The 13,752-nt window shown below is 40.3% G+C and overlaps 1 protein-coding gene across 1 annotated transcript in view; it reads right to left on the bottom strand.

Moving 5' to 3' along the window:
* LOC308666566 (triggering receptor expressed on myeloid cells 2-like) overlaps positions 1-12,947 on the bottom strand; it is a gene marked incomplete at its 5' end in the record, with an annotated part of 68,822 nt that extends 55,875 nt beyond the window's left edge. The window contains 2 exons of the mRNA XM_081325458.1: positions 12,476-12,588; positions 12,875-12,947. Of these exons, the coding sequence (XP_081181584.1) occupies positions 12,476-12,588; positions 12,875-12,947 (186 nt within the window). The remainder of the gene's footprint in view (positions 1-12,475; positions 12,589-12,874) is intronic.
* Positions 12,948-13,752: the final 805 nt, after the last annotated feature.

The raw sequence follows: 13,752 nt of genomic DNA, 5'->3' as shown, positions 1-13,752 counted from the left end.
TCATGGATTACTGCCTTGTCGTGGCGAAGGGGCTTGCGTAATTCAATGAAGCTATGAGCTATGCCGTGCAGGGCCACCCAAGACGGACAGGTCATAGCCGAGAGTTCTGACAAAACGTGATCCACTGGAGAAGGAAATGGCAACCCACTCCAGTATCTTTGCCATGAAAACCCTATGGACAGTACCAAAAGGCAAAACGATATGACGCTGGAAGATGAGCCCCTCAGGTCGGAAGGCGTCCAATATGCTACTGGGGAAGAGCAGAGGGCTAGTACTAGTAGCGCCAGAAAGAATGAAGCGACTGGGCCAAAGCCGAAAGGACGCTCAGCTGTGGATGTGTCTGGTGGTGAAAGGAAAGTCCGATGCTGTAAAGATTTTTTCTCCATAGGAACCTGGAATGTAAGATCCATGAATCAAGGAAAGCTGGACGTGGTCAAAGAAGAGATGACAAGACTGAACATCGACATCTTAGGTATCAGCGAACTAAAATGGACAGGAATGGGTGAATTTAATTCAGATGACCATCAGGTATACTACTGCGGGCAAGAATCCCTCAGAAGAAATGGAGTAGCCTTCATAGTCAATAAAAGAGTAGGAAAAGCAATACTGGGATACAATCCTCAAAATGACAGAATGATCTCAGTTCGAATCCAAGGCAAACCATTCAATATCACAGTAGTCCAAGTCTATGCCCCAACCACCAGTGCTGAAGAGGATGAAATTGACCAGTTCTATGAAGCCCTACAGCACCTTATAGAACTAACACCAAAAAATGATGTCCTTATCATCATGGGGGATTGGAATGCTAAAGTAGGAAGCCAAAAGATAACTGGAATAACAGGCAAGTTTGGCCTTGGAGTACAAAATGAAGCAGGGCACAGGCTGATAGAATTTTGTCAAGAGAATACGATGGTCATAGCAAACACTCTTTTCCAACAACCCAAGAGACGGCTCTACACATGGACATCACCAGACGGTCAACACAGAAATCAGATTGACTATATGCTCTGCAGCCAAAGATGGAGAAGCTCTATACAGTCAGTAAAAACAAGACCAGGAGCTGACTGTGGCTCAGATCATGAGCTTCTCCTTGCAAAGTTTAAGCTTAAACTGAAGAAAGTAGGGAAAAGCACTAGGCCACTCAGGTATGAATTAAATCATATCCCTGTTGAATATACAGTAGAGGTGACAAATAGATTTAAGGAATTAGATCTGATAGACAGAGTGCCTGAAGAACTATGGACAGAGGTTCGCGACATTGTACAACAGGTAGCAACCAAAACCATCCCAAAGAAAAAGAAATGCAAGAAAGCAAAATGGCTGTCTGAGGAAGCTTTGCAAATAGCTGAGGAAAGGAGGGAAGCAAAAGGCAAGGGAGAAAAACATAGATATGCCCAATTGAATGCAGAATTCCAGAGAATAGCTAGAAGAGATAAGAATGCCTTCTTAAATGAACAGTGCAAAGAAATAGAAGAAAACAATAGAATAGGGAGGACCAGAGATCTTTTCAAGAAAATTGGAGAGATGAAGGGAACGTTTAATGCAAAAATGGGCATGATAAAGGACCAAAATGGCAGGGACCTAACAGAGGCAGAAGAGATTAAGAAGAGGTGGCAAAATTACACAGAAGAACTATACAAGAATGAGCTTAATGTCCCAGATAATCACAATGAGTTGGTCACTGACCTCGAGCCAGACATCCTAGAATGTGAAGTGAAGTGGGCCTTAGAAAAGCTGAGCAACAACAAAGCTAGTGGAGGTGACAGTATTCCAGCTGAGCTATTCAAAATCTTAAAAGACAGTGCAGTAAAAGTGCTACACTCAATTTGCCAGCAAATTTGGAAAACTCAACAGTGGCCACAGGATTGGAAAAGATCAGTTTACATTCCAATTCCAAAGAAAGGCAGTGCCAAAGAATGTTCAAACTATCGCACCATTGCACTCATTTCTCATGCTAGTAAAGTCATGCTTAAAATCCTACAAGCTAGACTTCAGCAGTATGTGGATCGAGAACTACCAGAAGTACAGGCAGGATTTCGAAGAGGCAGAGGAACTAGAGATCAAATTGCCAACATACGCTGGATCATGGAGAAAGCTAGGGAGTTCCAGAAAAACATCTACTTCTGCTTCATTGACTATGCTAAAGCCTTTGATTGTGTGGATCATAACAAACTGTGGCAAGTTCTTAAAGAGATGGGAGTACCAGACCATCTTATTTGTCTCTTGAGAAACCTATATGCGGGTCAAGAAGCAACAGTGAGAACTGGACACGGAACCACTGATTGGTTCAAAATTGGGAAAGGAGTCCGGCAAGGCTGTATACTGTCACCCTGCCTATTTAACTTATATGCAGAGCACATCATGAGAAAGGCAGGGCTAGATGAATCAAAAGTTGGAATTAAGATTGCCGGAAGAAATATCAACAACCTAAGATACGCAGATGATACCACTCTAATGGCAGAAAGTGAAGAAGAACTAAAGAGCCTCTTGTTGCGGGTGAAGAAGGAGAGTGCAAAACTTGGGTTGAAACTTAACATTAAGAAAACCAAGATCATGGCATCTGGCCCTCTCAATTCCTGGCAAATAGATGGGGAAGAAATGGAGGTAGTGACAGATTTTATTTTCCTGGGCTCCAAGATCACTGCAGACGGGGACTGTAGCCAAGAAATTAAAAGACGCTTGCTCCTGGGGAGGAAAGCCATGGCAAATCTAGACAGCACACTAAAAAGCAGAGACATCACCCTGTCAACAAAAGTGCGTATAGTCAAGGCTATGGTCTTCCCAGTTGCAATGTATGGCAGTGAAAGTTGGACCATAAGAAAGGCTGAGCGCCAAAGAATTGAGGCCTTTGAACTATGGTGCTGGAGAAGACTCCTGCGAGTCCCTTGGACTGCAAGGCGATCAAACCGGTCAGTCCTAGAGGAGATAAACCCTGACTGCTCTTTAGAAGGCCAGATCCTGAAGCTAAAACTCAAATACTTTGGCCACCTAATGAGAAGGAAGGACTCACTGGAGAAGAGCCTAATGCTGGGAAAGATCGAGGGCAATAGAAGAAGGGGACGACAGAGAATGAGGTGGCTGGATGGAGTCACTGAAGCTGTAGGCGTGAGCTTAAATGGACTCCAGAAGATGGTAGAGGACAGGAAGGCCTGGAGGAACATTGTCCATAGGGTCGCGATGGGTCGGACACGACTTCGCAGCTAACAACAACAACAAGTTCCACTTGCAGTCTCAGGTGGTTTTCCTAGCCATGGACTTTTGGAGAGAGAGTTGGCACTACTATCTTCTCTTCTCACTAATGGATAATACAGTGACATTGTTTGTATCTGATACTGGCCCAAAGGGCTCTAGGTCAGCCTGTCCAGCCCCTGGAACAACTTTGGAAACCAAAGGGTTTCTCTTTCTTTTGTCTCTTGATGCTCAAAGTTGTCAAAGGCATGTGAGAAAATACAGCCATCTTAGAAAGCAACTGAGTCCAGCAGGAGCTGATTCATTAGGCAAGAGGGGAATTGCCCCATCAAATATATCTGCCCAGCTAATCTATCCTCCCTCCCTCCTTATTTATAATTAATCCATGTCAAGGTATTAGCTGCCAGCCTCTCCCTTAGTCTCTCAGGCTTGTATAACATTTGTAGCATTCCGGGGGAAAAAAGGGTATGGAAGCAGCAGCAATTACTTTCATGCTGTTCCCATTATAGCTCATAAGAGAGTTTAGTATCTTCTGCTGTAGTTGAGAACTTTGCTTTCTCTGTTGCCAACAATGAAATTATTGTTCACTACTGGCTCATGTTTATATATAGGCTGTAGTAATCTGGTCTCAATTCTCTAGCTTGTGAAATGAGGGGAACTCTTTCCTTCACTTCAGTTAGTGAAATGTCTTGGGCCTACTTTAAACATATCTCAACCATCCCTTAATTTTAATATTTCTTCTTTGCAACAGTGGTACTCTCAGAGTTCCTGAAACCCTTCCCCACAAATACTAACCGTGTCTATGACAGCAAATGAATGCAAAAGGTCAGAAAAGTAGGGGAGAACATTCTTGTGAATATTGTAGAACTTGTGTGACTGAGTGGAATAACTAAAGTGGGAATGAAACTCATCTTGACACCATTAAACTTTTAAAAATAATGCTGAGGTTTTCCTGCAGAGAATTGTATGAGATTTGAATAACAACAAAAAAATCTTACAGGGTTATTGAAGAGAAACAAAAGAGAAGGTGTGGATTGCCAACTGGGGGAAACTGGTGGAAACAGCTTAAGGAGAAAACCTCCACCATATTTTGATGGTTTTTGGTCCAATTATCCTCAAAACCTTCTGACTAACTTCCCTGTACAGAGTATATAAACTGACTATTCTTTTCAGATGCCTATGGAATGGTGGCTCTCCTTAACAATTCCAATATTTAAGAAGGGTTACAAAATCAATCTATTCAATTTTGGGCCTTTTGTGTATTAAGGTAAAGGCAAAGGTAAAGGTTCCCCCGCACATGCGTGCTAGTCGTTTCTGACTCTAGGGGCCGGTGCTCATCTCCGTTTCAAAGCCGAAGAGCCAGCATTTGTCCAAGGACGTCTCCGTGGTCATGTGGCTGGCATGAATAGACACCAAAGGTGCACGGAGCGCTGTTACCTTCCCACCGTAGTGGTCCCTTTTTCTACTTGCATTTTTACGTGCTTTCGAATTGCTAGGTTGGCAGAAGCTGGGACGAGTAACAGGTGCTCACTCTGTTATGTGGCACTCGGGATTCGACCCGCCAAACTGCCGACCATCTGATCGACAAGAAATATTCTAGCTATCCATACACTGTTCTTTCTTACTTCTTCATAAGTTTGAAGTTGGCTTTTGATTCAGTATCTAGAAAAATATTATGGGGTATATAGACATTACAGCTATATTTTGGCATTCATTTTCGCTTATTGAAATATTGAATAAAAGCAACCATATCCAGGTCAGAGGGGTTATCTTTAGAAGTGTTTTTGCTTCTATTCCCATGTCAAAAGGATTAAATAAGAGTACGTAACTGCTCCCTTTCTTTTTATTTTTTAAAATTTCAACTAGATTGTTTATATCAAACTGAGTTTCACTATTATTATTTTTCTCCTTTGTACTGATCATGTAATCATTCAATCCATGACATTATAGCCACAATGGAGCCCAACATTTCTGCTATTAAGTGAGAGATTTGTTAATTGAGTTTTGCCCCATTTTACGACCTTTGTTGTCATAGTTGTTAAGTGAATCATTGGAGTTGATACGCTAGTAACCCAATTGTTAAGTGAATCTGGTTTCCCACTTTGCTTGTCAGAAGGTCACAGAAGGGGATCACATGGACCTTGGGGCACAGCAGTGGTCATAAATATGAACCAGTTGCCAAGCATCTGAATTTTGATCCCATGATTGTAGGGATGCTGCACAAGATGTAACTGTGAAAAACGGTCAAAAGTCACTTTTTTCAGACTGTTCAGTAAAACAAAAATAGTCTTTATTAAAAATAATATATTTTATTGATCTTTTAACAAAGCATAAATCACTCAATAATTGGTAAACAGTGTGTTGTCTGGGTTACATTTGTAAAACAATCCTTAACAATTAATTTCTATAATCTATAATCCATATATTAATTTTAGTTGATTTCCTCTTTCCCCAAAATATCCTTTTTTGCAAGCATTGAGTTAATACAATTCTTATTGTTTTGATAAATAACAATTGAGTATATAATTTTTTCCAATATTCCTAAAACTAATAATTAAAATATTAGTATAATATTTCTTTTCTTTTCAGTCGTTTTGGTTGCCTTATCATAATCCTGTTACAATCCTTATTTTAGTTTATTTCTCCCACCAAATTCTAAATATCCTTACTAGTGAAAATTTTCTCAATGATTAATTACATTTACATTGACAGATTTAATTCTATTTTTTCCATATAAGCCATCTCACACTTTTACATTTCTTAAGAAATAGATAGAAGAATGAAAAGAGAGAAGAAAAAAAAGAAAAATGAAAATAATAAGAAGAAAAGAAAGCAAGAGCAACGAAACATAAGAAATAATATACTACTTAATATATATATAAACTTATTTACTAACAACATTCTCATTACCTTCACAACTGGAAAATGCATAGTGTCTAAGGACTTCAAATACCTAGGAGGTTTATCCAAGCATTCATTTTTAGGGAGAAACACTCAAAAATAGCCCTCAGAGGACTTCCAGTAATTTGATTTTTTTTACTCACAATGGCATCAACTATGGCTATGTAATCTTAGTTTTACATGCTGTGTGTTCCTCAATGTATGTGTGTGTGTGTGTGTAATGCTCTTCTTCAATTGGAACTAGGTTTGGTCTCCACAGACGATTCTATGTGATTCTGCTGATTAAAGTATTGGCTAAAATTAACCTCTTTGGATGGTTCTTTAGCCCAGATAATACTAGCTGTAAGTTTATTTCCTTTTGAAAGAAAAGCATAGGTTGGACTTGAATTATTTTGGCTCTTTGTCTCATTTTTTAAATTAAATCAAGGCCCATGAGGGCTTTCCTATAGGCCAGACATGTCAAACACAAGGCCCGGGGGCCGGATCCGGCCCGCGAATTGGTTTCATGTGGCCCGCGAAGCCATCCTGGAAACAGTGAGGGAACGGCCCCCACTGCCTTGGCCCTGGCCCAGAGACCCTCCTTCTGCCAGAGACCCTCAGATCTGTCCCACTCCTGCCCAGGCCCCCATAGGCACCCTTGATGCGAACGATGTAGAGCTGGCCATGCCCACCCAGTAGGCCATACGCACTCTAGCCACGCCCACCCAGTAGGCCACGCCCACTCAGGCCATACCACCCAGCCCCCTGAGGGCAACTGCAATGCTGATGCGGCCCTCAATGAAATTGAGTTTGACACCCCTGCTATAGGCCATAAAAGTGAATTCTGGATCTGGACCTGCAGAGATAGGAGTAAAGCCCCTGACTAGTAGTGGCCTCTGTGGTAGAACTTTTCTCTTTCCTTAATTATTTTTATAATATCCTATCTTCCCAAAGCTCCACACAGAAGAGGATTTTCATTATCCAGACTCAACATGTTGCCATGGTCTTAATAATCAGTCTGGACAGATGGGATGATCAAGACAGTTTTGCATGTACTTTTTCACTGTCCTTTTAATCAACCATGGAACACTGAATTATTTATGTTCCTATTAACCTCTCACTTGAGCTGGTCTAGTGAGGAGAACATTTTATTTTGTTACCAGTCAAGTCTATAGAAACACCAATAAGGGTCACCCCTTTTTTTCTGTGACAATTGCTGTGAGAAAGTTCTGGATTCAACATTAGAAATGACTCTGATTTTTATTTTTGCCGTCATGGATTCTAATTTCTAACTTCTCATACACAGTTCTTGTTTTTTATCAGACTGTTTTGTGGTATGTTTGATCACTTCACCATTGACTTTCCTGCTGCAGCATCTCCTGAGAATTCCATACTGCCGATGGTATTCAAAAATCATTGAAAAATTGGCTTTCCTCCCAGGTCTTTGGGTAGGGTAACTGTTGAGCTCCTGTTGGTTTGCCCTTTTCAGTGTTTTTCAAGGTGTTTTGTATAGTCCTTTGGGGTGTTTGAGAATTTTCATGATTTTCAAGTGTTATTTTCTATCATATAAGTCACTCAACAGTCACCAAACAACTAACAAACTTTAACTGAAAGAAACTTATTTGCTCAAACAAGTGTCAACTTTGAAAATGAGCATGACTGCAGCCCTCTTCCTTATTCATTTTCTGTTGACACATTGAAGGAGAGGGGGGGGGGTTGCCAGGTGTTTTGCTAGTCTAAATTAACTTTTGTCCTGTGGGAGCCAAGGTCATCGGCTGCTCCCGAGACTGCAAGCTGGGCGTTTCGTGAAAAGCCCACCAATCAGATGTATTGGGGGACGTAGTTGCTTGCATAGCTTTAGGGGTGGGATTTCTTAACTTTGTATTGGGGAATTGTTACGTGTGTCTTCAGACTTTGATGTGCCGATACTTTGTAACTAATAAACATGTCCTTTGAGGAATTTCCAAGCCTCGGAGTTCTGCTTTATTTGTCTCTGTCTGTCGGAACCATGACATTAAATGAAGTCTGATTAAAACTTCATTTACTCAGAGTGCTGAGCTCCGACCGCCTACGCACTCACTTTTGGAACAACAGTAAAGATTCGAGATGGAGGAGAAAATTGAAACTGCTGCTAGCAGGCTGTTGGAGCACAGGCTGGCGCTCCAACCATTGAGGAGGCGTCACTGGCAGGGGCTCAGCCAAAAACCAGATTGATCCAACCTGGGAAACTGGTACCGCAGGAAGGAACTACAGCCTTAGCGGACCTCTTCCAAGCTGAGGCTGCCCCTCAGCACAGGAGCACTCCTGTAGCTGCTGGAGAGGAGCTTTTATTGCTGCTGTCCCAGGGTTCTTCATCTGTGGATGGCAAGAAAGGAAAGGGCTTGATGGGATGGAATGACTCCAGAGAGTGGAGATTTCAGTCCACAGTCCCTCACTTGAACAGCTGAAGGAGAAGTTTGGCTGGCTGGAGGTGAGGGATATGATCCCTGTTGCCCAGGAGGTGGGTGCCATGGAGGGAAATGCCAAGAACTACTCATCTCTTCCCCCCCTTGCTGGAGCTCCAACCCAACTGCCAGAGTCCATGCTGCTTCGCCCATCCCCCAACCACCTGTGATACCAAGCCCTGTGTTCCAGCCAAGGTTGTTGCCATGACCTCAGGATGCCAGTCCCAGAGTCCAGTCAAGAGAAGTCCGGAGAGTGGTTCGGCCACATCCCCAGAACTAGCAAGCTGCCCAAGCCCAGTAACAGGTGCAGGCGGCTCCACCGAGGTTCATTACTCACCTGTGTCATGTGAATAGCGCCATTGGAGAGAATAGCAAACTTTACATGACCAACATTCGTACTTTAACTACCTGAATTTCAACTGCTTTTTTAAAAAAGAAATGCAGTGATGCAGACATTTCCTAACTGAAAAGAGGACCAATGGAGAGAGGAAGCATCCTTAGCATTTTCTCTTCATATGGTATCTTTCTTCAAAATTCCCTCATCCCAACAGCCTCCCTCTAAAAAAACAGCATTTCCATCTGTGGGAGTAAAGATTTGTTTTTGAGAGGGAAAACTGCCAAGAGAGAAGCAGCCCATCCCCTCACCATTTCTTTGCCCAGACTGACAGCCTCCTGCAGATCTTTTTGCACTGGTTAAAATGGTTGAGAGACGTTACGCCTATGTTAGAAAATGTGCGATTTAGCCTTGAAATCCTTAAACCTCTCATGGAGCCTTCCTCCTGGGTAGCCGTTTAGATCTCAAAGTCAGCTGAGAGTTCCGAAGTTGAGAGATGGCAATAGCAGGTGGGGGGAAAACAGGCTTGATAGATGATAAGACCATGAGGAAAAAGCCATTGTAATATTCTTCAACTCCTCTTCTAAAATCTCTTTCATGGGTGTTTTCCAGTAGCAGCCAGTTACAAGCGAGCCACTGGGTAGCTCTTTCCTTCCTTTCATTTTCTACACGGACTCTTCTGTCATATGGAAGAGATGTTCTAAGGTGGAAAGGTCAAATGCCTTTCAACAACCAGATTAAAAAGAAAAGAATTTTTAAAAGAGAGAGACAAAAGAGTCGTTTAAAAATATGAAAGAAAAGAGGGAAAGAAACAAACATCAAATAATCATATAAAACTCAGTCTTTTTCTTCTGTATCCTGAATGTATGCTGGTGTGGTGCTTAGGGGATTAATCTCTTAAAAAATAAGTGCCATGTGAGTAGACAGGCAGTGATTAAGGTTTTAACTGATCAGTCTGCATCTGACAGTGAACCAGCTATTATCTTAACGGAATCAAACGAACATTCAGAGCCTCTCCTCAGCCCCAAACATGAAAGGAGATGTCATCCGCTGGCAGTTGGCAAGCCGCAAAGGGAGGGGAAAAGGCAGAGAGAAAGGAAGAGAGGGAAGGTAAAACTGGGATGAGGAAAAAAAAAAGAACGAGTGGGAAAGGTAAATGGTCAGAGATAGATCAGGTCTGGAGGACCAAAAAGAACAGGTAGAATTTTGGGGTTGGAACGAGGGGGTCAAAACAGCATGCAGATTCCCCTTCTGCTCATTGCTGCCATTGGCTAATTTTAGACTCTTGATAAAATGAGTCTTAAGGCAGAGGATGGCTTACAATGTTACTGGGAGGTGAATTAGGAATTCCAAATGCTGAACCAAATCAGACTATTTCACAGTGACCTTAGTTCTCCAAGGCAGGCTGGTTTATAATTTTTATTTCATTTTCCATGTATGTATGCATATATGTATACATACGTACATACATGCATGCATACATACATACACCTGCTCTATTTATATGCAGCCAATCTGGGGATTGTGAATGACATATTTTCCTATGTTTCAAAATAGTTACCTGTATTTCACTGTTAAAAAGCAAATTCCGCAGTGGGAAATACTTCTTTTGAAGCAATCAGTACCAAACCTGGATACAGCACATCCACAGAATTCCATTCCTTTCTAGTTCACCTACTTACTTGCTAAATAAATTCAGTTGTAAACAGTGCTTCACCTTTCTATTCCCATATAAAGACAGTGCCAAGGTAAAAAAGAGAGAAAAGATTGGAATAATGACTTTCCATACAGTCCTTTAGAAAAGAAATGTTGGACTGTCATTCTTTGTTATATACTTCTTGGTGTTCAGTTATTATTACCATTATATACAGTATCCTATCTTTCTATTCAAAAGGCACTTAAGAGCACCCAGAGAGCACTCTTTTTATTTGAGCAGCAATGTTTAAAAAGCCTTGAGAGAATAAGCATGAAATAAATTATTTGTAGATTGTGCATCTGCCTGATCTTGAAGATTCCCAGTTTGTTTCTTAGTGTTATTTTTAATCCATGCTCTGTTCTTTCCTTCATATGTAGTTTTACTTATTTGTATTGTTCATTAGCTTGTCCTATGTCTTATTAGACTTCAGTTGCATTTGCACTGTCTGCTCCCTTCCACATTACCGTTATTATATTTTTGTCTTAATTAAAAAAGTAGCTCATATTTCTAATTGGATTTTGTGTTCATTTATTGGTACCTTTGTGCATGTATTGTTTTCATGTTAATATTTTTACTGCTCTATCTCACTGTATTTTGTTCATAATTTGTAGGTCACTTATTTTGTTAGATGAGTTGTGCTTTAATTTTATTTTACATGTACATTTCCATGAGATGCCAAACTAGGCTACTGGAGACTAACCTGGGGACTAGTAACCACATCCACATCATATGCATGCATGTTTCTAAGTAGTGAAACTACTTAGAAACAATATTTGTTTATAGCTTACTATGTCATACAAATGTAGTGTGATAGGGAGGTCCAGACCTATCTTTTAATTTGTAAGGCTTCATACCTAAGGACAGCTCTAAAATTTCTATTGTATATAGATACAGTAGTTCAAGAAACAATAACATTTCAACTATTTTAAAGTTCTAAAAATAATTGTTGCATAACATTTCATAGATTTACTGTATCTATCTGTCTCTTAGCAGGTTTTTATGCCATTGAAGGGGCAAATTTGCCTATGCTATTATCATTTTTTTTAAAAAAAAGTATAGGCACTTTCCTTTTAAGTGGCATCACCATTTAAAGCTGTACTAAAATCTCTACAATTATTTATTTGAAATTTGGTTGGCTTTATAACATCACCATTCTCTGTAAAAGTAAAAAAGTACTGTAACAGCTATTCATGAAATTACACTGATAATCACATTTCTCTTTGCTTTTGAATGTGATTAAGTACTGTGGTTCTCAAATCAACTTGAATCTGCAGTATTTGTTCTGTTTTCCATATTGCCAAATCAGAGTTTGAACATTTTGTGGTTGATACTTGCCTCTAGTATTACTTACAAAATGCTAGAGTTATGCAAATTGAGGATCTTCTTATTTCCCAGCCAATATTATCCAAATGAAAAATTTCAATTTTTTCATTAAAATGAAAATAATTTGTGGTTTAGCATCAGTTTATCGTTTTTGCTTTTATCACTCACATATTTCCAAAATTAATTATATCTGGAAGGAGAACAAGTCCTTCCTTCCTTCCTTCTTCCTTCCTTCCTTCCTTCCTTCCTTCCTTCCTTCCTTCCTTCCTTCCTTCCTTCCTTCCTTTTTTCCTTCCTTCCTTCCTTCCTTCCTTCCTTCCTTCCTTCCTTCCTTCCTTCCTTCCTTCCTTCCTTCCTTCCTTCTTCCCTCCCTCCCTTCTTTTCTTCATTCTTTTAAAATTAGAGCATTGAATACTATGTAAAATGAACATCTGTATTTTGATAGTCTTGATTTACTGGAATAACATCTGTCTGTCTTTTCAATCAATACTCATACATATAGTATCATAGATTATCAAATGGTTATAAGATTAAAAGAACAACAATATATTTCTGTTGAATTATTCTGGTGGGGTTTTTTTTGCTTTTTTTTAACTCCTTATGATTTACTATTTGCTTCTGAAAAGCTGTGGACATCTCTGCCTCCTTGGCCTTTCCCACACTCACAGGACCTCCTGCTGCCAGCGTCTCCTTTAAACCAGGGAGGTCTGGCACTCTTGAACCTGAGGTCGAAGATGAGAAAGAAGAAAAGAATGGCCTTCAGGCCAGGATAAGAAACCAGGGCAACAGACTCTTAAAAGTGATAAAGGGGCTTTATCTAGAAGCACTTAAACAAAACCCACAAGAGCCAAGAGAGGAGTCTCTGTCAAGTACCAGCCATGGCCATAGGGGAAACCACAAATCCTTGACACAATAAAAGATACTTCCTTTATATTGAGCAGTTGGTGGAAACAGAACAGTCCACTGTAGGTCAGGCAGGCCCTGGCAAGCTATCTCTGGCTTTCTTACCTTTGCTGTGAGCTTCTAATTCAATGAGCCACTTAGTAAGAGCACAGTCTGGAGGGCAAGAGTCAATGGGCATTGTTAGTAAGCTGCGGATGTGCAGCAGAATAGTAAGGGATGATGCAAGATGGTTATTACTTTTTTGTTTCCTTAGCTCCTTGTTCACTGTCTGTACCCACTTGTGGTCATATCTTACCTTTTATCTTAACAGCAAGCTCTTCTGTGCAACAACTATTTTTCTTCTGTGCCTGGGGCCAATAAATAGATAATCTCCTGGTACAGAGTGCTGAAAAGTACAAGGGAATTGGTTAGGAGTACCTGGCTTGTTAGAAATGAAGAAAGTAAAATCCTGTTTCTAGGAATGATCTTTTACCTCTATCACTTGTAAATGATGTTCAATTGGATTTTATATGGTATTCATCGCTCCAATTCAGGAGCTACACTCATTTATAGCCTCTGCTTTTGAAAAAGTAAATACTGTATATAGAAGTTTTTAATGTATTATTTTTGGAGGGCAATTGTGCGCTTTGGTCCATATGAAATTCAATGTGCTTTTAAACATTTGAAATGCCTTTTTACTAACTCTAGGTGAGGGCAATATTGCAAGCCTTTACTTAAAGACACTGCCCCTTATCTATGGGAATTTCTGGATTGATTCTGATGTAATGCCTGATAAAAATGCCTGGTATGTTCTATATCAACCACTGTGATTTTGGAAGAGGATTTTGATTCCTCCCGATGCAATTTTTTAAATTAAATTTCCCCCCAAATTGTTATTTATTGCAGGTTGTTCGCCTCCCCTTAAAATGCGTTGTGAATTAAGCTATTTGCAGTAAACAAATAATACCATTATGGGTTGTTGTTAGTTGCGAAGTCGTGTCCGA

Source organism: Vipera berus (genome assembly GCF_964194415.1).
Source record: "Vipera berus genome assembly, chromosome: 3".
In the NCBI taxonomy this organism is placed as follows: Eukaryota; Metazoa; Chordata; class Lepidosauria; order Squamata; family Viperidae; genus Vipera; species Vipera berus.
Note: the sequence above shows the minus strand (reverse complement) of the source record. Positions and strands in the feature narration are given on the sequence as shown.